The sequence below is a fragment of the Mangifera indica genome, chromosome 6 (assembly GCF_011075055.1).
Source record: "Mangifera indica cultivar Alphonso chromosome 6, CATAS_Mindica_2.1, whole genome shotgun sequence".
In the NCBI taxonomy this organism is placed as follows: Eukaryota; Viridiplantae; Streptophyta; class Magnoliopsida; order Sapindales; family Anacardiaceae; genus Mangifera; species Mangifera indica.
This window is the reverse complement of record NC_058142.1, coordinates 15110858-15137498: the sequence shown is the minus strand read 5'-3', so window position 1 is coordinate 15137498 and position 26641 is coordinate 15110858. Positions and strand designations below refer to the sequence as shown.

General features: G+C 32.0%; 3 protein-coding genes across 13 annotated transcripts in view; 2 read left to right on the top strand and 1 right to left on the bottom strand.

The window, feature by feature from the left end:
* LOC123217986 (putative disease resistance RPP13-like protein 1) overlaps positions 1–26641 on the top strand; it is a 93532-nt gene that overhangs the window by 66041 nt on the left and 850 nt on the right. The gene's annotated exons all lie outside the window — the stretch shown is intronic.
* LOC123217991 (putative disease resistance RPP13-like protein 1) lies at positions 5729–26541 on the top strand. Of its 9 annotated transcripts, none has more exons than XM_044639132.1 (3): positions 5729–7252; positions 10215–10254; positions 26422–26519. In XM_044639132.1, exons 1-3 carry the CDS (start codon positions 5845–5847, stop codon positions 26438–26440), a joined length of 1467 nt encoding a protein of 488 aa, XP_044495067.1. In that variant the 5' UTR covers positions 5729–5844; the 3' UTR covers positions 26441–26519. The 9 variants fall into 9 exon arrangements, 4 of the variants coding, with proteins under 4 accessions (XP_044495067.1, XP_044495065.1, XP_044495066.1 ...); XM_044639130.1 differs by having other exon boundaries at positions 26419–26509; XM_044639131.1 differs by lacking the exon at positions 26422–26519 and adding an exon at positions 10414–10467.
* LOC123217993 (pentatricopeptide repeat-containing protein At1g30610, chloroplastic-like) lies at positions 13067–15162 on the bottom strand. The gene is made up of 3 exons (XM_044639133.1): positions 15015–15162; positions 13972–14384; positions 13067–13658 (listed from the first exon to the last, which is right to left on the bottom strand). Exons 2-3 carry the CDS (start codon positions 14245–14247, stop codon positions 13584–13586), a joined length of 351 nt encoding a protein of 116 aa, XP_044495068.1. The 5' UTR covers positions 14248–14384; positions 15015–15162; the 3' UTR covers positions 13067–13583.

Here is a 26641-nt window from a genome sequence, read left to right as displayed (position 1 = left end):
AAAAGTTTGAAATAAATAAATAAATATCAAAATGCCTTTACAATGTAAAATATCCAAAAACCCCCTATATTTATCTAAAATTACATTTAACCCCATAGTGAGTGAGGAGAGTTATATAAATATAAGGGGAAGGGTAATTTTGGTATTTTAAAAAAAGTCATAGGCATTTTTTGTTTGAGAATAGTGATTTTGGGCATTTTGGCTTGGAAATAGTGATTTTGGGCATTTTTGCTTAATGGGAGGGCATTTTGGCCATTTTTTAAAATTTCCCTAAATCTAAACTCTCCAGCTCGGAGTCACACTCTTTACCACCTAAGCCACCATGGGGGACTATTTTCAAATCAATTGCTTCCAACATACTACCTTTCAGTATACTTTTTATGAGCCTGATAGACCGTAGACAAAGGGCTTGCGACGGCTGTTGCCAAAGTAGGGTAGCCCTATTAAAAAAAAAGATATTATAGTTTTAGTGTTTTCAAAATTTAAAAATTATTTTTATAATCATATATTATTTATGAGGACATTCACATGTGAGTGATATTATCGAGGATTTGATAATATACTCTGATATCCACAATAACATACAAAATAAACATAAAAATAAAGTTATATACATGATTTTTTTAATATAGTTTGATCCGTCACTCAAAAACTTGATTCATGGTTATGATATTAGTAATTATGGGGGATGCTCTAAGTCTCTAGCAATTTAGTGTCAATACAGGGTGAATCCTAAACATAGATGAGATTAATTATACAAGTTCACTGTTAATTGTTTTCATTCCCAACTTCACTGTTAATTGATTTTAACCGCATTCAATCATAAAATCATTCACAAAACTCGGCAAAAGCAAAATCATTTCATTCATTTTTGCAAAAGAAAAAAAATTATTAGAACTGGAAAGCTTGAAACGTTACATTTATGGTTTCTCCTAAATCTCTACATCATAAATGATTTATGAACATTTTTTCATATTTTTTTATGACAAATTAAAAAAAAAAGTCAAATTTGACAGCAAAAAGTTGGCATGTGAGATAAAATGCTCTATTTGTGAGATGTATGTGAGTTTTGACATGGTCAAAGAAATTTTATAAAAATAGATGATTTCGTCCAGTTATAATCTTTTGATCATATATATATATATATATATATATAAACTCTGTCATAGTAATCAATTTCAAATATTTTTAATTAATTACCCATTTACGTTTAATGTAAATTCTAACATATTTATTATAGAATCAAGAAATCTATATATGATGAATTGGAGCTGCTCCAATTAGTCAAAACTCGTGCTAAACAAGTTACGGAAAATTTACGTTTGGAAATTCTCATGACGCCTCTTAATCAGTTTAATTTATGGACATTAAAATGAAATATTAATATATTAGATTAAGTTGAACAAATTTTTTTAAATCAATAAAACTATATGTATATATTTTTTATATATAATTTGAATATATATTATCATATAATTAAATAATTTTAAATTAAAAATAAAATAATATTTAATCAGAAATTTTATAATTAAATATAATCAAATAATGAAAACTACTATTAACATGTGATTTTAGATAATTAATTGGGATTGAAATAATTACCATAAAATAATAAATAAATAAAATATGAATTAATGGGAAATATAAAAGAGAAATTATTTGTCAGGGTTGGTGGGATTCACATGGGGAGAGATTGGAGAGAACTTACTGACTGACTGACTGACTGACTGAATGAGTCAGACGCAATTTAAAACCAAAATTGCAAAGACAATGTGGCCCCTTCCACATTTGTATCAAGTTGCATGCTTTGTGCAATTATTCTCCCTCCTTCTCCGTCTCTCTCTATGGAAGGTGACGGTGAAGCCAAAGGAAAAGGTCAGTATAATTAAAATCAGATTTTATTTAGGAAATATTACTTTTTATTAGAGTTTTGTGTGCATTAATTAGGGTTTACAAATTATTAATCATATAATTAATGTATTTGTTTCCAATGATTAACTTGATTCTTAAATGAAAATTATTCTTCATGAAAGGAATTAAGAATAGAGACCTCTCATCTCATCCATTAATTGTTAATGGTTGAAATGATTACTTTGTCAATATAGGATGATATTAGTAATTCATGTATGAACATAAATTTGAATTTGTACATAAATTATGTATAAATATAAATTTTTAAAATTAGAAATCTCACCCTTCCCTTCAATCATTAACTCAAACACTTTCTCTTGATATAAGATTTAAATGACTGTTTTATCTTATATCCGGTAAAATGATCAAAATATCTTTTAATTTAATTAACCATTTTACCATTTTCAGATAAATGACTAAAAAACCTTTAAATTTAAATTATTAATTTAATGTATTAATTAAATAATTCAATATAAACTAACTAGATATGCTCTAATTAAATAATTTAATGCCATTAAATAATGTTGTTTGTGTTTTTGCAGTTATCGCCTTAGCCGTCATTGTAAACAGTTCACCAATCGTTTCACAACTTTAGGAATAAAAAATTGGGAAAAGGACTGTTTCCCACCCATTTTGTAAGCGTATCTCAAACCTATATCTATAAAAGATGAAAAACCCTTTCTCCCACCCATAACCAAATTGTCATCTAATTTCTCAGTTAGGGACAGGGGCAAAATCGATATTTTATTGTTTAAAACTTTAAAACTTTAAAATTTCATTATTTCCCCTCTTCAGGTTTTAAAAATTAACAACTCAACCCATCTTCAAAGTTTAAAAAGTTTAATTTTACCCCTAGGGTTTGCTTCCTTCTTTGGCTACCACCGACGGCCGACGCATTCCACCGATCTTGCATCTCTGACTACAAAAGACGACGAAGGATGATCCTTCATCATCCAGATCTGGATGACGAGGCGTCGTCCAGATCTAGAAGAACAAACGAAGGATGACGCTTCATCGTCCTTCATTGTGGCGTTAGGACGACACGACGAAAGACGACGAAGTGTCATCCTTCGTCGTTTGGGTGGAGTGACGAAGAGATCATTGTCTCTTCGTCACATCATGCGACGAAGAGACCTCTTCGTTGCACCGTGCGACAAGGAGATGAAGATCTCTTCATCGCACCACCGTCGTCGTATCAAGAGAAGGAGGAGGCTGATGACGATGCCGGAGAAGATGTCGGAAGATGAAGTTGAAGAATGGGGGTGAAATTGCTATTTTTGAAGTTATGGGGGACGGCTGCGTTTTGAAAAATATGGAAACCCTAGGTTTGGGGGTGAAAATGTTAGTTTTCAAAGTTTAAAAACTTTGGTTAAAGATGAAATGTTAGTTTCTAAAACTAAGGAGGGTGAAAAATGATAAATTTTATAATTTTTTAATATAAACAGTAAAATATCGATTTTGCCCCTGTCTCTAACTGAGAAATTAGATAACAGTTTGGTCATAGGTGGGAGAAAAGGTTTTTCATCTCTCGTGAATATCAGTTTGAGATAGACTTAGAAAATGATGGGAAATAGTCATTTTCCCTTAATTTAATCAATTTTTTGATTGAATATATTTTTATTTATATTAAAAAAAAAATTTTAAATATTACACTCGATATTTAACTTATGCTTTGATATAAATTAAATTTATAAGTATAAAAATTAAAATTTATATCATAAAAAATTAATTAATTTGTACGAAGATGTCATCTTTCACGCCAACGTTCCTCCCATGACTTGCCAATTCATTTTGCTCAACGCACCAAAATATCGCAGGATGTAAAACATCATGCCACGTGTCATGGAAAAACGAAATAATGTAAAAAAGCCTTCCTTTTTTGCTTCATTTTAATAAACTAATGTTTATTAAAAGGAATATTAAATGCTTCATTTTAATAAACGAAAAGCGTTTTACAAAGAAGAAGCAAAGAAGCGGTTTTCCTTTATTACCCTTCCCACTAGCTATTTTCGTCAATTTAAACTGCTAATAGGTAAAATTTTAGGTTTTCAAAATTTAATAAATAAAATTTTAAGAAACTTAACAAGTAAAATTGTAAGAAAACATGAAACTCTGGGTGGAAATAACTCCTTTGACCTTAACTATTTCATTTTCCGCCGAGCATTATAACAATTTTCAGCTGCCCAAATTTGGCAGGTTTGGTAAAAATAAACAACTTTTTTATACGTTTAAAAAGAAGTTTTACATTTAAATTTATTTTACTATTTTTTTATTAAATTTTATTAACTTTAAAATTTTTAAAAGTTAACTGATGAAATTATTAATGCATCAAACATGGGGTCAAAACAGTCATTTAGCCTTAATTAATTTATATATATATATATATATATATATATATATATATATATAAAATATAATGTTCAACCATATTAGGTCGCTTACGTTTTATTTTAAAGCAAAATTATGCATATAAATATGACATCCATTAATTAATTAATCAATTTTAATTGTGAGAGTAGCATTATGAATAGAACTGATGAATATAAATTTGAGTACAAATAATGATATATTACCAAATGATTGTATGATATTTTATTTTTAATTCAAAATTACTTAATTTTATGAGGATATATCATTATTTGTATTCAAATTTATACACATAGTTTTATTGTAATTGAAATATTAACTAATGTTCACTATATGGTGTTAGAGTTCACACAACTTCCATTATTATTGTATTGTAAAATTTTTTTATAGAAGAGACCAAATTTGATTTTTTTTTTTAGTCAAAAGGATTGAACTTTTTTTCTTTAATTAAAGAAGTGAAACTTTTATATTCTTTTTATAGAAAGGACAAATTTTCAATAATTTCCATTGATTTTACCAAACAAACACAGTTAGGATTGTTTGTTTAAAAATAAAGTAATTAGTTTTTTATCTTCCATAGAAAATAGTAAAAGTTTTGTCTTTTTAATAAAAAATAAAAGTTTAATCCCTTTAATAGACATATTTGAAAATTTGATCTTTTTAATAGGAAAATTTTGCCTTTACATTAAATATTTGATGTAGTGTACTTTCTTGTTGAAAATAAGATGATGCAATGAATATGTTATTTTATTTATAAAAATACTTAATTATGTACGTTGGAGAAAGAATTGATCACAAAATAATGATAATGATATTCAATATTTATAGAAGAATAGAGTAAAAATAAAATAATAAGGGAGACAATCCTAATTGGTCTAATAAAGTCCTAGAAAGTAAAAGATTGAAATTGGGATTAAGATCAAATTAACAAAGTAAAAGATGAATAATTAATTATCTTGTAAGCCCCTAAATATCAAAACTTCTTTGCATGACCTTTTAATTTTAAAAAAGTAAAATAATTCAAAGATAAAATTATAATACAATAATTAATCATATTAATATGAGTACTATCAATGGAACAAGACATTATCTATATCATTTAATTGATATAAAATTATTCATGATCATAATTACTTATGTTTCAAAATAAACAAGAAAAATTTATTCATGTTTCAACTTGATTCACTGATAAAATTGAAAAATGAAAACGAAAAGAAAGGAATTAGGATTACTACAGCAGGAGAATTAGGAATAAATATGAGCGCAATTGGCCAAGAGACATTGGTTACTTTTCTCTGAAAATGCTGAAAAATTGAACTCTAAGACACAGGAAGTGAGAGGTCTAGCTGGTTTTCTTTATTAATTTATCAATGGTTGAATTCCACATCCTCCTACCTAACTTGTTGAAAGTAAATTAATTATTTGACTGGTTCCCACATGTTCTTTCTCGTATCTTGAGTTCAGTTTTTCAGCTCTACTAGATAAAAGTAACCAATTTCTCTTGGCTAATTGCGCTCATATTCATCTGTAATTCTCTTGTTCTGATAATCCTAATTCCTTTCTTCCATGGAATTTTTGGTTGAGCCCCTTGTCTCTCAACTCTTCGAGAGGTTGTTTCATATATTGTTGTCTGATGAGGTGCGGGGATTTGCCAGGCAACTTGTTGGAGGGGTAGATTCAGAGTTAGAAGAGCTCAAAAAAAAGTTGAGAATGATTAAAAATCTGCTAGACCGTGCAGAAGACGTACAACTGACGGATGGGGACTTAAAAGAGTGGCTTGACGATCTTCAACACTGGGCTTATGACGCAGAAGACGTGCTGGATGAGTTTGCCTATGAAGCTTTGAGACGCAGACTCACGGTAGAACAGCGGGCAAGCTCTAGCAACGGATCGAGGTTCCTCTGTGCTAATTTTCCTGGCCCCTTGTTCAATGTTAAAATTGGCTCCAAGATCAAAAAGATCAATAATAGGTTGGAACAACTCCGCCAGCAAAGATCAGTTATGCAAGAGCTTTGTGGAGTAACACCGAGTAATGTCACACCGCAAAGACCAGAGGAAACTTCAAGCGTGCCACCTGAAAAATTTGTTCATGGCAGAGATGAAGATAAAGCTAAACTAGTTGCGATGGTGAAAAGCGATCTACCTTGTGGTAACAACTTTCGAGTGATAGCCATAGTCGGCATGGGAGGGATCGGCAAGACTACAATTGCTCGAGACGTGTACAATCACAAGGAACCGGAAGGCTTCAAGTTTGAGGAAAAGGCTTGGGTCTGTGTTTCAACCAATTTCGATATTTTAACTATCTCAAAGAGTCTCCTTGGGTCATTAAAAGGCTCCACGTTCTCCATTCCAAGTGATTTAAATGGAGTGCAAGTTGAACTGCAAAAGGCAGTGAGTGGGAAAAAATTCTTGATAGTATTAGACGATGTTTGGGAGGTGAAGAAATACAGCTACTGGGAAAAGCTAACGTCTCCTTTCAAAGCTGGTGCACCCGGAAGCACGATGATCGTCACAACACGCCATGAAAATGTTGCAATAACAATAAGATGCTCGGATAGTACTTATCATTTACCGCTTTTATCCAATGAAGCTTGTAAATCCTTGTTTCAGGAGCATGCACTTGCAACTGGTAGGACTGCTTATACAGGTCAAATTACAGAGACAATTTATGAAAAGGTCGCTGAAAGGTGTAGTGGCCTGCCTCTGGCAGCAAAGACCCTCGGTGGTCTCCTATTCTTTGAGTCGACTGATACTTGGGAAAAATTACTGGACAGCAAAATATGGAATTCATATGAAAATGATGTTCTTCCTGTATTAAAGTTAAGTTATCTTTATCTCCCTCGCCATTTAAAAAGATGTTTCGCTTATTGTGCGATTTTTCCAGAAGACTATGAGTTTAAGGAGGAGGAACTTGTACTTTTGTGGATGGCAGAAGGTATCGTTCAACCAACTGATGAGCAACTAGATAAGACAGGTCAGTATTTTCGTGATTTATGTTCAAGGTCACTTTTTCAAAAATCAAGTAATTATGATTCTACATATGTAATGCATGACCTTGTTCATAATCTAGCTGAATCTGTTTCTAAAGAATTCAATTTAAGTTCCGAGTAAGCCCTTATCAAGCTACCGGAATGTATTGAAAGGATTCGCCATTTTTCTTATATTCTTTGTTTAAAAGATGGAGAAGAGAGATTTAGAGGCTTGGAGAAACTTAGGAGTCTAAGAACATTCTTGCCACTATTTATGAGGTCTTCCTATTGCGATGAACAATTTATAAGTGCTAAGGTTATTTTTGATTTGTTGCCACAATTAAAGAAATTGAGAGTATTGTCTTTTGAACACTACTATATCACTCATTTACCTGATTCAATTGGAGATTTGATGCATCTAAGGTATCTAAACTTTTCTTACACTAAGATTAAATGTTTGCCTGAATCAACATGCTCTTTATTGAACTTGCAAACTTTGCTTTTAAAAAAATGTTTTTATCTCATGAAGTTACCTTCTAACATGAGATATTTGACCAATCTATATCATCTTGATATAAGTGGTTGGAATTCATTGGAAGAAATGCCATCCAAAATAAAGGAATTGAAAAATCTCCAAATGTTATCTAATTTTATAGTGGGCAAAGGATCGAGTTCCAATTTAGAAGATTTGGAGAGCTTAAAATTTCTTAAAGGTGAGCTTTGCATTTCAAAATTAGAGAATGCAAAGCAAACAGGTGTGTTTATATTAAACAACAAAAGAGATTTAAAAGTGTTGTCATTAAAGTGGGGGTCTCAATTTGATGTCCCACGAAACGGGGGAGAAGAAAAAGATGTTCTTGAGATGTTGAAACCTCATAGCCATCTAGAAGAACTAACAATTAGCTCCTATGGTGGTGCAGAATTTCCATCTTGGTTAAACAGTTTATCATCACTCTCTAAATTGACGGTCCTTAGCTTAGAAAATTGTAAAAATTGCACAAGTTTGCCTTCTCAAAGCCTGTTGAGCTCACTTAAAGAGTTAAAAATCATAGGGATGCCGAAACTGGAAAGAATAGACATGCAAAGTCCTTTCAATTCATTGGAGATTCTTTGTTTTCAGGATTTGCAAAAATGTCGACATTGGGACACGAAAAGGGAAAATGAGAATGTTGAAAGATTCCCTAAACTTCGTAAGCTCTCGATTATTGAATGTCCTGAACTTACTGTAGAATTGCATGATCATCTTCCTTTATTGGAAGAACTTGCGATTAAGAAGTGTACAAAGTGGATGGTTTCATTCTCAAGTTTTCCAAAGCTCGCTAGTTTCACAATTGATGAGTGTAAGGAAGTGGTGCCTACTAGTAGTTCTACTGATGAGATCATGTCCTTTAAGTCTGAATCTCTTCCAAATATTGTAGATTTAGAGTATGAAAATTGGTTGAGTCAAAATGTCAATTGTGTTGAGAAGCCGATAAAATGGAGTCATAGCCTCACCTATGTTAAAAGCTTAAGCGTAAGAAATTGTAGTATTTCATTTCTAAACGCTATCTTTCTTCCTAATTTGATTGATCTTTGGATTGAAAATTGCGAGGCTTTAAAATCTTTACCAAAAAGATTGAAGCAAACCCACATAGAAAGGTTGACAATTTGGGAGTGTGATTCTTTATTATCCATTGCCAGAAACACTCTACCTTGGTCACTAAAACAACTTCAGATAGAAAGCTGTAAGAAATTACAACATTTGGAAGGTATCAATTCTACTCTTCTTGAGTCCTTAGAGATTGAAAGTTGTGAATCTCTCACGCATCTATCGTCACAAGGATTGTTGTCTAACACACTCAAAAGCTTGGTCGTTGGAGACTGTATAAATCTGACAACATTATCTTTAAGAAGCAGGTGCGTACATAAAAAACTTGAAGTCCTCAATATTTGGCATTGTCCAAGGCTGAAGTCAATAGAAGAGGTATTTCAAAATAGATCCTGTCTTAAAAGTATGAATTTAAATGGTCTTCAAAATCTTGATTTGTTCGGCATACAAAATCTTACTAATCTTCAAGACTTATATATAAGAAATATTTCGATGTCGTTGCCGATTGAAGGTATTCCAACTAGTCTAACCTTTCTCAAAATCATTGAAGATGTCGAAATGAGTAAGACACTGATTAGATGGGGATTGCATAAACTCACCTCTCTTAAAAGACTTTGGATAAGTGGATTTGAAGATCCGGAGTTGATTCTATTAGAGGACCAACGAATGCCCGTTTCTCTCGAAGATTTGATCATCTCTAATTTGGCACCGTTCGGATCTATTTCAGACTTGGGCACACTCACCTCTCTTAAGAGTTTGAAAATTGAAAATTCAAATCTCAACTCAATTTCAGACCTAGGAAGCCTTGTATCACTTAAAAGCTTTACGATTAGGAAATGCCCAAAGATCAAATCAATTCCAGATTTTGGAAGCCACTACACCCTTGAAAAATTGTGGATTTCCAATTGCCCAGAGCTCAAATCAGTTGCTTGCCTGAGAAATCTTACTTCTCTTCAAACCTTGGCGATTTTTGATTGCCCAAAGATCAAATCAGTTCCATGCCTGAGAAATCTTACTTCTCTTCAAACCTTGTTGATTTCCGAGTGCCCAAAGCTCAAATCCCTCACAAGCTCGCCATCCTCACTTTCGGAATTAGAAATTGACAAATGTCCATTGATAAAAAAACAATGGAGGAGAGGTAAGGGGAAGTATTGCTCAAAGATTGCTCACATCCCTAGAGTTGTAATCGATAGGAAAATCGTCTTCAATTCAAAGGAGTAGGAATTGGTTTGAATTAATTGTAATCGAAGCATGAAGTCAGATAATCATCTCTGTTTCATTCAATTCAAGGTATGTGGTTTCATCCATAGTTTTTTATATTGACAACGTATTTTATATCCTGTGTCTTAAGTTAAGTCACTCTTATTTTAACTTGTCAGATGATCATCATCACATCAAGGAGACAACCACAGTGGGCAGGTAGTTTGAGCATCTTGTATTTATTAAAAAATTAACTTCAACAATAATGATTTTAATACATATAATGTGCAATTATGGATATATATATCCAAATAGATAAGATCATGTTTAGTCTCTTGGAACAAGTGCTCTGCCTGAATTTTATGTTTTCTATAGCAGGAAGCAAGTGAAGCGTTGATTGAATTCAAAGTTGGAGGAGTAGTCTATTAGGATCAATCTTTATTTTCTCTTACGTAAATAATATAATATAATACAATAATAAAGATTTATTTTCTCTTAAGGATCAATCTTTATTATTGAATCAATCTTTGCATCATATCTATTGAATCAATCTTTATTTTCTCTTACGTGAATAATATAATACAATACAGGTCCATAGCACCTTGGTTTTAAAAAATTAACTTCAATAATAATGATTTTAACACATAATGTGCAATTATGGATATATATATCCAAATAGATAAGATCATGTTGGAGTTCTTTTCAGCATGAGTTTTGAAATTTTCATTTTTCTATGATTTAGATTTGTTAAATATCCTCCATTGAGATGGAGAAACAATTGGAGGCAGAAGTTCGCTCATGTTTTTACCTCAAAGGACTTTTCAGCTTTTTTTTTTTTTTTTCTGCATAAAAAGGTAATTGAAGAAAGTTTTCAATTCAAATTCCAATATTTTGCAATTATTAATACATATATTTGCTTAAATTCCTTCATAGAGTGATGGTTCCATTTTGTCGTTGGGGTGGATTGAAAGTGATTATGGTTCAAAAATTCCAAAATTTCAGAGAGGGCTTCCTGGATATGTAAATCTTATTGTCACACCATTGCACCATGAACGTATTGTGATGATAGCAGGAATTTGAAGGCTGAAAAATTGTGGCAACAGAGCGGCATACGTAGGCTGTAAGAATTTGACAAACTATGAACTTTTGTTGTTCACATCTTGTTTTGATGTGCACACAATTATTATGCTATATGCGTGGACATGATTGCATTTGTGTGATCATCTGGATGTTGATTTTCCATTTAAGTGCAACTTTCATCTTCTTTATCTTTATTCAAAATTGTTATTTGTTGTCTAGGTGTATTGTTGAAATTATATACAAGCGTTTATTTGAGTTCTTCCTTATTTGAATATGCAACTTGTCTCCTACTTAAATTTGAGAAAGTTTCTCTTGTGTTTAGGTCATTTAATATTTTGGATAGCTTGTTTTGCATTTTTGTTCTCTAAATTTCTACTATTTCTCTTATAGGTTTGCTAGATTGTTCATATAGTAGGATATGACTCTATGATAGGTACTTGAAGGAAGTTCAAGACCAACAAATGAAAGGATTTCAACTTGAAGTTCAAGAGGAGTTTGAACAACCTGAACAAGATACTCAATGTATTTCAGATATGGGTATTAACACCTGAAAGTAAGTGAGTTTAAAAAGTAATGTAGTAAAAAGTAAGTCTTTTGCATTATGCGCTTGATTTCAACTTTGTAATTGACAATTGAATTTTAGTTTAGTGATTTGATTTGTGCCGGACATGGTCCCATGGATGTAGGCTAAGATATATCTTAGCTGAACCATGTAAAATTCCTCCTGTCTTCTTTACTTTCTGCACTTAATTTGTGTTTCGATGACTTTGTTTGAGTGAAGTGAGAGACGAATTTCCCTTACTATCTAAGCTGAACAACCAAAACCATATCAGACTTCCGTAGGCACCACAACAAAAGCAGTTTTTTTATCCAAAGAAAATGGATCTGTTCATATTCTCCTTTTCAAATGTATACACTCTTGTGAAGAATGATTGTTTGGAGTTTCAAGGCATTGTTGAATAATAAGAATACCGTAAAGATGCAAGAATTAAACAAAATTTGTAGAATTATGACCCCCAGAAACTTCAGCTATTGAGAATACAGCAGAGGTATTCATAAAAAGTTATGCTCTGCATTCAGATCACACAGGAGAAAAAAGTACTTATATTTACAAAATAATCCCAATTTGACCAATCCACAGCTACAGATTTCATTTTTCACAGGAACATACTACTCAAACAACATGATTTACATAAAAGAAATTGGTGCAAGCTAACTCAATTAATCTTCGTAAATGAAGCTAATAAAACATCTATACTGTGCCACCTGTATTGCATTGTCAAACAAATTCTCATCCCTATACTACACATACATTAAGCAAATTAAGATCATGCACCAAGAATGTAATAGACCCACATGACACGATGGTGTAAAACATCTGGTCATATACATGAATTATGAGGATTCATAATGATTACAAATAGTTGTAAGAACATCTTATGTGTAGGGGGTGGATTTGATCTAAACTGAATCAAACCTACGGGTGGCTTGAGCTTAGATCGAATCCATAATATCTAACTCGAACTCAAGGTTGAATTCATTTGAATTGATGTACAGTAACACTTGAGTGTTATTGGCGAGGTAAACACTCTATTAATGAAAAGGTAAACAATTAATATTATCAATAAGATAAATAGTATTTGGTTCGTTTGTTAGTGAGTCATTACCATTTTAATGGTGTTGAAAGCATTGAGGCATGACAAGCTTTGTAACCAGTTCTCCAAACGTGATTCAGGTAAATGTCTTACAAGCAACATAGGATGGGAAAGAAACGTAGAAACAAAAATACTTAAACATATTTTCTCAAAATATAGGAAAAAAAATGTTGGAAAATGTAATATAAAAAATATATATATAAGATTTTCTTATAAAAAAATACAAACACCTATATTTCTTATAAATAAATTCCAACTTTTATTTAAAAAAAAAAAATACAACCACCTATATTTCTTTAAAAAATAGAAAAAATACAATAACTTTTTAGTTACAGTAAGGTATACACTCAACAAACTTGGCGTATTAACCAACAACCAAATAAACAGTATATATCCTGATAAAACCAATTTTTCAAATATTCACTGATAGTTGGCAAAGTTGGAAATAGATAGGAGATGAGTTTAAACGCGCTGGAGAGGAGGGAAGCTTCATATGCCGAAGAGAAGAGGAAATGAAATCAGAGTTAAGGTTTGAAATTGAGAGTAAACATGAAATAGATTAAAAAATAAAAAAAATAATTTCTTTTTATAAAATGTGTTTCAAATTTTTTTAATTTTCCTCGAAACATTTCATACCAATTTTGGGGTGCTTCAAAGACTTAGAAATGCACATGGGGTGCATTTTTGTGCTTCCTAACCTGCAGGTGAAGTTTATCCCCATATAAGAGGATTTGGTGATGGTCTCATTGCGGGCATCTTGCAGTCCAATTATGTGGAAGCAAATGACAGAGGATTCTTATTTTAGATGGAAGTTTACTTGATGAGAGGAGGTGGGGGTACCTGGTTCGCCTGTGCAAGGTGCTTCCAAGTTGTTTCCAGTAGCTCTACCTGTCAGCAGAAATAGCAAGAAACAGTGATTTAATAGCTTCTATGGAGGGCAAAAATGATTTTTAAAAAAAAACAGAAAACTCGCAATCCAGAATAAAGAAATTTTCTGAATTGTATTATAATTACAGAAATCAACAACAACAGATGCCATCAAGACAATTATATCACAAATTTGGAGACATTCATCTCAATGGCTCTACATGACTTAGTCAAATGGTGTCTTAAGTATGGCATATCGGCATGTGAAACCCATTGCAGCAGGTATAAATAAGCACTCAAAATGAAATTAATTTTAAGAGAACTCAGAATATACCCTTCCAGCTCTTGAAGCATCCAATATCATTCGGACACGGCGTTTTGCATTGAAATGGAATCCATGCTGCAGCATTGTTTTATATACATGCTCAAGGTCATCCCATCTCTTCTCCACAATGCATGCACCTAACATGGTGTTGAATGTGTAGACATCTGGTACCAGTAGATCCCTGTTATCAGTTTCCCGGCTATGATGGCTGCTATCTTCAGACATCTGCTGGAAGAGCTTCTTTGCTTCCTCAAAGAAACCATTTTCCAGATAAGCTTTCAGCATTATTTTGCAAGGAAATCCTTCATTTGGTTGAATATCTCAGCAGCATTTTCAATGTTCCCAGAGTCCAAACAAGCTTGAATTAATCCAGTATAAGTTACCACCAAAGGCTTGTTTGCCACCGTACATATCTTCTCTATCTATAGAAGGAAAGAACCAAGTGAATAAATAAATAAATAAATAAATAAAAGTGTCTACATTTCCATTGTAAGGTCAACAGATCAGCCACATGTAATCTTATTTAGTTGTAATATAATAAACCAGAGAGATATAGTCTTACACATGATAGAAAGATAGAAACCTTAAACATCTACTAAGCTTTTTATGTACTAGAAGTAGGAAAACATTTGGGCTTTTCTTAGTGATGATACAGGAATCATAAACTTGGTATATTCTGAAGTCCTTTTCATAGTAAAAACTTTTCTGGCAAAGTCAAATTATTGGCGTAGTGGCAAAAAAATCCATGACAAGTAAGAAATCTTATTGGAATAATTGTAAATCCATGTCAAACTATTGCATGAGAATAGCTGGAATAGTGAAAGAATGACCCAGATCTACCTTGATTACCAATTCATATCTTATGACCTAGGCAGTCTGCCTTTATTACCAACATTTCTTTAGTGTGAGTTCTTTCAACTTGTACCCACTAATCGAATATTATATCCATGAATTCATATTGAAGTTATCAAAGTCAAAAAGCTATATAATGAGACAATAAAAGGCAATAAAGAAAAATGTATAACAAACAGAGTAGCATATGACATATCTACCTGCATTAGTGCTTCTTGGCACCTTCCAGCACTACAAAGACATCTTGCAAGGTCATAATAAAGAGCAGCTGAATCCACAATTCCAGTTCGAGGCGTTCGGAGCCTCCCATTTTCTTGCCATTTGAGGCGTTGGACACCTCCCTAAATCAGCCAAAAACTCAATATTCCCATATTCAAAATATGGAAATTTCTCAAAAGAAGATTCTTATGTTATGTAAGTCTTTCATAAATGAGAGAAAAGGACCAATATGCCCCCACTAGTTTGAAGCTCATGTAAAAGTTACAATAGAGCAATAAGAAGACCTACCAACTTATTGACTAGGAAATCTTCAAGTTCACACTCTTTAGCGACTGGCATGTTCTCGCATAAGTTCACACACATGTGGACCTAAGAGAATGTTCACACAGAGGATCCGACAAAAAAAATTTTCACAAAAGAATTATGGAAACTCTATAGTATTATATGGCCGATTCGAGTTTAATTAGAATAAAAAATAGTTTAATTTGAATTCGTTTAAAATGAGCTAAACCTCTTAATTTAAACTCGGTTCTATGGTTGTTGAATTGTATATCAAAAACTTAATTTTACATATTATATATCAAGTATTATATTGTATGATACAACTTTTAAGAAATAAAATAATAAAAATATCAATAAAATAGTAAAAAAATATAATTAACATATCATCATTTTGAAAAACATCACAAACACCTTTGAAAATTTAAAAAATTTCATATACACTCCTACTACATTATCATTTTCTCTAAAAAGTATATCGATTCATATTGATAATATGTATCGTATCGTATGATACATTTATTGTAGTGTACGATATATTCATTATATCGTATCAGTTATAATATATATCATGATACATATTATTTTTCATCTGTATTGTATCATATTGTAAGATATTGATAACTATACAAAGTTCATATTCGAAGTAAATAAATTTGAATTAGACCGAATTAAACCGAGTTAGCTTTTGAGCCTAAACTAGCTCGATTTGAATCTAACTCTAGTTGCGGCTATTGCTTCCCTCCAGACCATATGGTTGAGCCATTCCACGAGACCTCACTAATGCCTTTCCACCATTCCATCATGAGTTTGCATAACAATGTTTTTAAAATTGCACTAGTGATCGAACTGGTTGTCTCACTGATTCATGGTTCGACTAGTTCAATCAGAGAATAATAAAAATAATAAAAAATAATTAAAATTTAAAACAATTCAAAAGTCAAACTTAGTTTTGACCTGTCATCCAGTCAAATCTAATTTTTAATAGGGTTTAATCAAGTTAATAGTAAAACCAATTTTTTATATTAATCAAACTGAACTTAGAGTCAATTTTCGATTTAACTGATTAAGCCAACTAATTCGATCCGATTTTAAAATCATTATTGCATAATCTCTCATTCCAATCTTTTGTGCTTCTTTTCTTCATAAATATATGACGAACGTCCCTTCGCCCATTTTCGCTTGCACTTACACAAGAACGATCGCTCAATTAAATGATTGAAGACCCTTCATGTGTCAAAATTCTATTGGCTTAATAAGTTAAAAAACAAAAAAAAATATATAAAAAAGATTTATATTAATTCTCACGAAATGACTAAAAAACCCTTCATGTGTCAAAATTCTATTGGCTTAAACTACCTTAATAATGCGTCAAAAAAGACCTCTTAGTTGCCAAGTGTCGCAACCAAAACGGATTACGTACAATATTTTCCTGTTTCCAGGCACCCACATTAATTGCATGCCAGTTTCCTTAAAAAACAAACACTTTTTGACTTTTTTTTTGCTCTTTTTCAGCAGCTCAACTTTTAAGCACATAAATTTACTTGTATACCCTTTTTTCTAACAGATTCTGCTAATACATCAAACTTTGGGAGGGAACAAGTCCTTTAGCCTTATTGATAAATAAAATAATTATGTGTACAAAATCTGTATTTAAGTCCGATTAGGACCTAATAAATCATAAAAAAGCATAAACATAGTTTTATTTCCTTATAAAAATATATAAATAAAATTCAAATAATTTTATTGTATTTTATTTTTTCAATGGGTTTCATGTCACTGTTACCTGCCCTCTTTAACATGATTTTATAATAGGTCAAAAGATTTATTCCTACTTAAGGTATTGTTTATTCTTAGACTCTTATTCGTAAAATTTTAAAAACCCCAATACTTATCATTATATTAAAATTTTTAGTCAGGGTTAAGGGTAAAAATGTTATTTAGTTAAAAATATTTAAAAAACTAAATTTTTATCACATTTCCTATTTAGTTTAGAAATCTAACAATTTCCTTTATTCAAAGTTTGAAAAAGTATTTATTTCCCCCATAGACCTTGCATTTTTTTTAGTGTCTTCTCTGGCAACCGGAGTTGGCCTTCCCACCAATCTTTCCACAGATCTTGTTGGTGATGAACTGAGCATAATCCAGTCATCGTCCGAGAGTGACAAAGTGAGACATTGATGGAAGCGATCAAATTGTCCATTGATGGAAGATGGGTGAAGGCACACTTCGATCATTGGAGAAGCATTGGAAAAAATACAAACCCTAGGGGGTTCAAATTTGGTTGAGGAAAAATTTCTAGATTTTTAAATTAAGGGGGGGATATGAAAAATTTTAGTTTTTTCAATATTTTTACCCTTAACCCTAGCTGAGAATTTTAACAAAAATATTAATATTTAAGTTTTTAAAATTTTACGGATAAGAATTTGAGAATACACTAAACTTTGGGTGGGAGTAAGTCTTTTGGCCTCTATAATAAGAATTGATTTGCAAATAATTATAAGGTAAGTTGTCACATTGTATATTGAAGGTAGGCATGATCAATTCGCCAAAGACATCTCTCTCATTTATATGGTTTGCCCATGTTGGTGTTGACTTCTTGTTAGGAGCTCAAGTTCAAGCCGATCTAAGCTTAAAGTTGAGTCAGTATGAGTTCAACTTAGCGTAAAACTCAGCAAATTTATTTTGAACCAATTCAAGTTGAGCTCAACTTGAGAGAAGTTGAATTTGAGTTTGGTTCACATTATCAAGTCAAGCCAAAATCGATTAAAACAATATTATTTTGATACACATTAGTCAAAAAGATATTGTTGTAATAAATACAAATTAAAACGATATTGTTATAATAGATAGATATAAATCAAAATGATGTTGTTTTAATGTATTTGAATCAAATTTTTTTCAAATTTGTGAGCTTAGTTTGTTGAACACTACACTAACTCGAGCTTGACAATAGAAAACCTTTAGGCTCAAACTCACCTAAGTTGAGTTTATTTCAGACTTTTTCAAGTTTAAGCTAGCTCGATTCGAATACACCTTTATTTCTCAAAAATAATATTTTACATAAAAACAATTTAATATGTTATTAAGTAATAGAGTAATTCTTTTCTTGTAATTAGGTCAATGCTCATACAAAGACTTTTGAATTTGGGGCACAATTATGCAAGTGTCTATTTTACTATTACTTTTTCTCTGTCATTACATTTTTTTATTTAATTTAATTTATTTTCATTTCTAGTGTGAAGAATCTTTTGGGAGGATAGTTTAAAATATCATAATACATATTAATAATAAAAAATATTATAATTTGATAATACGATTGTAATTAAAGATCTGGATCCCTTAACTTAGTTGATAATCAATACAACAAGTCTTTCATTAGTTGTGATGTTCTGATATTAATTATATGAAGTTTATGCTTAATCACAATTATGATCCTTAAGAAAAAGGGACACTATTGAAAAAGAAGGCTAAGCTCTAAGAGAAAACTTATTCCTCTTTCTCTAAAGCCAAATGACTTATTCACATCCAAGGTTTATTCTTTTTCCAAATTCTTACTTACTAACTTTCAAAAAATGGACTCTAAGAGTTAGTAAAACCAGTAGAGTATTAAAACTTACAAGATGAAGGTTTGGGTTTGAGTCTCTACCATGCTTGTGAAATTTTGATTTATTTAGTATAATAATTATGGGTTCGATTACTATATCCTAGGTTTACCAATCCAACAAAGACGGGCAAAGTCCCAGGTTAACAAAAAAAATTTTCAAAAACTGAAATACCTATCTGTCAATCGATAAAGTTAACAAAATCTGCTAGTTTTAAAATTTTATCTCATTTCCCCCTTAAACTTTAAAAACTAATAATTCCCCCTAAAAAAACCTAATTTTTTTCAAGTTTGAAAACCTGCAATTTTCCCCTCAAGAGTTTAAGGTTTTCTATTTGTAGTTTTGCAATTTTACAACTGACCCCCTTTTCTTTTTTTCTTTTTTGCGTCACCCCATAACCTTCTAGAATTTTCAGTTTGCCCTCGATCTAGTTCAGTTTCCTTATCGTTTTTTGGTGATCTCTATCTCTAGTGTCATTCTCTACCTGAGATTCAGCCAACGTTAACCTCTCTTTCTATCTAGCGCTTGAGCTCCCTTCCAATGCCTTCATGATATGACTTCCTACTATCTCGTCATTATTGTGCCTTTTATCTCTCCAATTTTGTGCCATGCTTTTCTCTTGGTTCTTGTACAACGTCTGACCCTCTTTGTTGGCGTGAACATCTATCTTGGTGGTTTGAGTTTTGGTCTCTCTTCGACACTAATTGATTAGATTGATTGATGGTCCCCATTCAAAATCTCAAGCTCTTAAAAATGATTCTTTTTTGTCTAGAGACGAAGATGGTGATAGGAAACATGATCGAATGGAGTTAGGCAGCGAAAAAGAGAGGCCATAGCCGAATTCCAGTCACTAGAGAAAAGTAGGTTGAAAATGAAACCCTAAGGGGAAAATGTGATTTTTCAAAACTTAATCCTAAGGGAAATTATTAGTTTTCTAAACCATAGAGGAAATGAGATATATTTTTATTATTTTAATATATTAGTTAAATGACTATTTTACCCGTAGAGCTAACTGATTCAATTAATTTTAACAATCCACATGTGAGAGTTTGAGTTTTTAATACTTAACGAATACTAATTTGGGAATTTAACAAACCTTGGGTGGGAATAAATTGTTTGACCCCTTCTCTAATTATGTAATACAATTATCTGTTCAAAAGAGAATTTTTACAATAAACATTTAAATCATCTAATCATATGTTAACATATCACTTTATATATACACTTTAATTACCACTAGAAATGTAAATAAAGTATAAGTTTCAAATCTTATTTTTTATTTTCTAACTTTAAATACGAGACTAATTAATAAATATATAAACTAAATGTTTAAATTAGATTTTTGAGAGTTTTGGAATTTCACTATAATTTTTTAGTTAAAGAACACGAATAAGCTATTTGATAAAAAAACAAAAGATTAAGATTAAGATGAAGATGACGATGAAGATCTAGTTTTGGAGTCACACGCCATGTGGTTGTGGAGTCTACATGGCAATGATATGTATCAATGGAAACCGTGTGGACTCCACAATCACATGGCGTGTGGACTCCAAAAGTGGGTCTTCATCTTCCTTTTAATCTTAATCTTTTGTTTTTGGCCACAAGACTTATTTCCACCCAAGGTATAATGAAAATTCAAAGTGACTTTTATTAACTTTTGAAAACCCAAATATCTACTCATCCATTAATAAGGGATTTTTATTTTCAACCTTAATTTTGGTGGATGAAATTAGCGCTAAAATGTTCATTCCAAAACAAAACTAAATCATCCCTAAATATAAATGTTAAATTTTGTTGGATGAAATTAAAGTTTCATCCCCTAAATGATCAATTTGGGACAATATTAAATCATAATAAAATCATTTATTTACCATTTTGGAATAAAACTAAAGTCGCTACTAAAAATATTATTCTGGGATGAAACTAAAAATGTCTTTAGAAAGAAAATTTAAGTAAAATTATCATTCTAAGACAAAAATGAAATTGTCCATAAAATTATCATTTTAAGACAAAACTAAAAATGTCTTTAAAAATGAATTCTAAGTTTTTGGGGACAAAATTAAAATTTTGTTTCCTAAAATTATCATTTTGAGCCAAAAAAAAAATCTCTCTAAAATTATCATTTTGGGATGAAATTAAAATTGTCACCAAAAGTAAATTTTAAGTTTTTTAGCACAAAACCCTAAAATTATAATACAAGATGAAACTAAAAATATCCCTAAAAATGAATCCTAAGTTTTGGGGATGAAATTAAAATTTTATCTACTAAAATTATCATTCTGGGATGAAACTAAAATTGTTTCTAAGAATAAATCATACATTGTGAGACAAAAATAAAATTGTCCATAAAATTATCATTTTAGAATGAAACTAAAAATGTTCTTAAAAATAAAATTTAAGTTTAACCCTAAAATAATTATTATGGGATAAAATAAAAATTTTATCTCTAAAAGTAAAATTATAAGATAAAATTAAAATCATCTCTAAATATTTTGTCTTTAAATTAAATATTTGATGTAGTGTGCTTTAGTGTTGAAAATAAGATGATGCAATGAATATGTTATTTTATTTATAAAAATACTTAATTATATCCGTTGGAGAAAGAATTGATCACAAAATAATGAAAATGATATTCAATATTTATAGAAGAATAGAGTAAAAATAAAATAAAATAATAAGGGAGGTAATCCTAATTGGTCTAGTAAAGTTCTAAAAAGCAAAAGATTTGAGATTGGGATTATAATCGAGTTAACAGACTTTTTTTTATTTGGTGGGTGGAGTTATGAATCTGAGAGAGATATTAGATATCATTTATCTATGAGAAAAGATGAATAATTAAATATCTCGTGTGCTCTTCACACGGCAATGAAATGTGTTCTCCTACCAAACTTGTTGAAAATAAATTTAATTATTTGACTGGTTCCCACACGTTCAGTTTTTCAGCTCTACTAGGTAAAAGTAACCAATTTCTCTTGGCTAATTGCGTTCATTTTCATCTGTAACTCTCTTGTTCTAATAATCCTAATTCCTTTCTTCCATGGAATTTTTGGTTGAGCCCCTTGTCTCTCAACTCTTCGAGTGGTTGTTTGATATATTGGTGTCTGATGAGGTGCGGGGATTTGCCAGGCAACTTGTTGGAGGGTTAGATTCAGAGCTAGATGAGCTCAATACAAAGTTGGAAATGATTAATAAAGCTCTGCTTGACCGTGCAGAAGACATACAACTGATGGATCCGGCCTTAAAAAAGTGGCTTGTCAATCTTCAACACTGGGCTTATGATGCAGAAGACCTGCTGGATGAGTTTGCCTATGAAGCTTTGAGATTCAGACTCAAGGTAGAATAGCAGGCAAGCTCTAGCAACGGATCGAGGTTCCTCTGCGCTAATTTTCCTGGCCCCTTGTTCAATGTTAAAATTGGCTCCAAGATCAAAAAGATCAATAATCGGTTGGAACAACTCCACCAGCAAAGATTATTGATGAAAGACCTTCCTGTAGTAACTTCAAGTAATATCACACCGCAAAGACCAAAGGAAACTTCAAGCGTGGCACCTGAAAAATTTGTTTATGGCAGAGCTGAAGATAAAGCCAAACTAGTTGCGATGGTGAAAAGTGATCCACCTTGTGGTAACAACTTTCGAGTGATAGCCATAGTCGGCATGGGAGGGATTGGCAAGACTACAATTGCTCGAGACGTGTACAATCACAAGGAACCGGAAGGCTTCAAGTTTGAGGAAAAGGCTTGGGTCTGTGTTTCAACCAATTTCGATATTTTAACTATCTCAGAGAGTCTCCTTCAGTCATTAAAAGACTCCACGTCCTCCACTCCAAGTGATTTAAATAGAGTGCAAGTTGAACTGCAAAAGGCAGTAAGTGGGAAGAAATTCTTGATTGTATTAGACGATGTTTGGGAGGTGAAGAAATACAGCGACTGGGAAGAGCTAACGTCTCCTTTCAAAGCTGGTGCACCCGGAAGCACGATGATCGTCACAACACGCAATGAAAGTGTTGCGAAAACAATAAGATGCTCGGATAGTACTTATCATTTACCGCTTTTATCCAATGAAGCTTGTAAATCCTTGTTTCAGGAGCATGCACTAGCACCTGGTACAGCTGCTGATACGGATCAAATTACAGAGACAATTTATGAAAAGGTCGTTGAAAGGTGTAGTGGCCTGCCTCTGGCAGTAAAGACCCTCGGTGGTCTCCTATTCTTTGAGTCGACTGATACTTGGGAAAAATTACTGGACAGCAAAATATGGAATTCATATGAAAATGATGTTCTTCCTGTATTAAAGTTAAGTTATCTTTATCTCCCTGCTCATTTAAAAAGTTGTTTTGCTTACTGTGCGATTTTTCCCGAAGACTATGAGTTTAAGGAGGAGGAACTTGTACTTTTGTGGATGGCAGAAGGTATCGTTCAACCAACTGATGAGCAACTGGATAAGACAGGTCAATATTTTCGTGATTTATGTTCAAGGTCATTTTTTCAAAAATCAAGTAATTATGATTCTACATATGTAATGCATGATCTTGTTCATAATCTAGCTGAATCTGTTTCTAAAGAATTCAATTTACATTCCAAGCAAGCCCTTATCAGGCTACCGGAATGTATTGAAAGGATTCGCCATTTTTCTTATATTCCTTGTCGAAGAGAGGGAGAAGAGAGATTTAGAGGCTTGGAGAAACTTAGGAGTCTAAGAACATTCTTGCCATTATTCATGAGGTCTTCCTTTTATGGTGAACGATTTATAAGTGCTAAGGTTATTTTTGATTTGTTGCCAAAATTAAAGAAGTTGAGAGTATTGTCTTTTGATTGGTACAACATCACTCACTTACCTGATTCAATTGGAGATTTGATACATCTAAGGTATCTAAACTTTTCTCACACTGGGATTAAATGTTTGTCTGAATCAACATGCTCTTTATTGAACTTGCAAACTTTGCTATTAAAACACTGTTCTTGTCTCAAGAAGTTACCTTCTAACATGAGATATTTGACCAATTTATATCATCTTGATATAAGTGGTCGGAATTCATTGAAAGAAATGCCATCCGGAATGAAGGAATTGAAAAATCTCCGAATGTTATCTCATTTTATAGTGGGCAAAGAATCGAGTTCCAATTTAGAAGATTTGAAGAGCTTAAATTTTCTTAAAGGTGAGCTTTGCATTTCAAAATTACAGAATGCAAAGCAAATAGGTGGGTTTATATTAAACAACAAAAATGATTTAAAAGTGTTGTCATTAGAGTGGGAGTCTCAATTTGGTGTCCCACGAGAAGAGGGAGAAGAAAAATATGTTCTTGAGATGTTGAAACCTCATAGCCATCTAGAAGAACTAACAATTAGATCCTATGGTGGTTTAGAATTTTCATCTTGGTTAAGCACTTCATCATCACTCTCTAAATTGATGGTCCTCAACTTAGAAAATTGTAAAAATTGCACAAGCTTGCCTTCTCAAAGCCTATTGAGCTCACTTAAAGAGTTAAACATCATAGGGATGCCAAAATTGGAAAGAATAGACATGCAAAGTCCTTTCAATTCATTAGAGATTCTTTGTTTTCAGGATTTGCAAAAATGTCGATATTGGGACACAAAAGGGGAAAATGAGAAGGTTGAGAGATTTCCTAAACTTCGTGAGGTTTCAATTATTAAATGTCCTGAACTTACCGTAGAATTGCATGATCATCTTCCTTCACTAGAAAAACTTGTGATTGAGAAGTGTGCAAAGTTGATGGTTTCATTCTCAAGTTTTCCAAAGCTCGTTAGTTTCAGAATCAATGAGTGTAAGGAAGTGGTGCCTACTAGTAGTTCTACTGATGAGATCATATCCTTCAAGTCTGAATTTCTTCAAAATATTGCAGATTTAGAGGATGAAAATTGGTTGAGTCAAAATTTCAATTGTGTAGAGAAGCCAATAAAATGGAGTCATAGCCTCACCTATGTTAAAAGCTTAAGTATAAAAAGTTGTAGTATTTCATTTCTAAACACCATCTTCCCTCCTAATTTGGGTGATCTTGATATTATCAATTGCAAGACTCTAAAATCTTTACCGAAAAGATTGAAGCAAAACAACATAGAAAGGTTGGCAATTTGGCAATGTGATTCTTTATTATTCATTGCCAGAAACACTCTGCCTTGGTCACTAAAACAGCTGGAGATATCAAGTTGTAAGAAATTACAACATTTGGAAGGTATCAGTTCTACTCTTCTTGAGTCCTTAGAGATTAGAAGTTGTGAATCTCTCACGCATCTATCATCACAAGGATTGCTGCCTAACACACTCAAACAACTGGACATTTATAACTGTATAAATCTCACAACATTATCGTCAAGAAGCAGGTGCCAACTTAAAAAACTTGAATCCCTCTATATTGGGGAATGTCCGAGGCTGAAGTCAATAGAAGAGGCATTTCACAGTACATCATGTCTTAAAAGTATGTTTTTTCTTTATCAAAATCTTGATTTGTTCGGCATATAGAATCTTACTAGTCTTCAAGATTTAGACATAATAAATAGTTCGATGTCGTTGCCGATTGAAGGTATTCTAACTAGCCTAACCTATCTTCATATCATTGGAGATGTCGAAATGAGTAAGGCACTAATTAAATGGGGATTGCACAAACTCACCACTCTTAAAACACTTCGGATAAGTGGATTTGAAGATTTGGAGTTGATTCTATCAGAGGAACAACGAATGCCTCTTTCTCTTCAAGATTTGACCATTTCTAATTTGGCACCATTTAGATCAATTTCAGACTTGGGCACACTCACCTCTCTTAAGAGATTGGAAATTCAAAATTCAAATGTCAACTCAATTTCAGACCTAGGAAGCCTTGTATCACTTAAAAGCTTCAGTATTAGCAATTGCCCAAAGATCAAATCAATTCCAGGTTTTGGAAGCCACTACACCCTTGAAGATTTGTGGATTCTCGATTGCCCAAAGCTCAAATCAGTTCCATGCCTGAGAAATCTTACTTCTCTTCAAACCTTGGATATTTTCAATTGCCCAAAGCTCAAATCCCTCACAAGCCTGCCATCCTCACTTCTGGAATTAGATATTAGCAGATGTCCATTGATAAAAAAACATTGGAGGAGAGGTAAAGGGAAGTATTGCTCAAAGATTGCTCACATCCCTAGAGTTGAAATTGATGAAAAATTGGTCTTCAATTCAAAGGAGGGAGAATTGAAGACCAATTTAAAGTGTGTGATTTTATCCATAGCTTTTTATATTGACAATGTATTTTATATCCTGTGTCTTAAGTTAAGTTACTCTTATTTTAACTTGCCAGATGATCATCGTCACATCAAGGAGACAACCACAGTGGGCAGGTAGTTTGAGCATCTTGTATTTATTAAAAAATTAACTTCAATAATAATGATTTTAATACATATAATGTGTAATTATGGATATATATATATATATATATATATATCCAAATAGATAAGATCATGTTTAGTCTCTTGGAACAAGTGCTCTGCCTAAATTTTATGTTTTCTATAGCAGGAAGCAAGTGAAGCGTTGATTGAATTCAAAGTTGGAGGAGTAGTCTATTAGGATACTAAATGTTCGCTCATGTTTTTACCTTAAAAGGATTTTTCAGCTTTTTTTATTTTTCTGCATAGAAAGGTAATTGAAGAAAGTTTTCAATTCAAATTCCAATATTTTGCAGTTATTAATCTTTCAAAATCTTTGGTTACCAGATTTGGGTTTCTTTTAGGTCCAT

Excerpts from the sequence above, each read along its gene's own strand:
- LOC123217993 (XM_044639133.1), bottom strand. The coding sequence starts at position 14,247 with ATGCTGAAAGCTTATCTGGAAAATGGTTTCTTTGAGGAAGCAAAGAAG. Across the intron at positions 13,659-13,971 it reads ATGCTTCAAGAGCTGGAAGG|GTAGAGCTACTGGAAACAAC; the intron begins GTATATTCTGAG and ends TTCTGCTGACAG.
- LOC123217991 (XM_044639130.1), top strand. The coding sequence starts at position 5,845 with ATGGAATTTTTGGTTGAGCCCCTTGTCTCTCAACTCTTCGAGAGGTTG. Across the intron at positions 7,253-10,214 it reads TGAGCAACTAGATAAGACAG|ATGATCATCATCACATCAAG; the intron begins GTCAGTATTTTC and ends TTAACTTGTCAG. Across the intron at positions 10,255-26,418 it reads GAGACAACCACAGTGGGCAG|CAGGAAGCAAGTGAAGCGTT; the intron begins GTAGTTTGAGCA and ends TGTTTTCTATAG.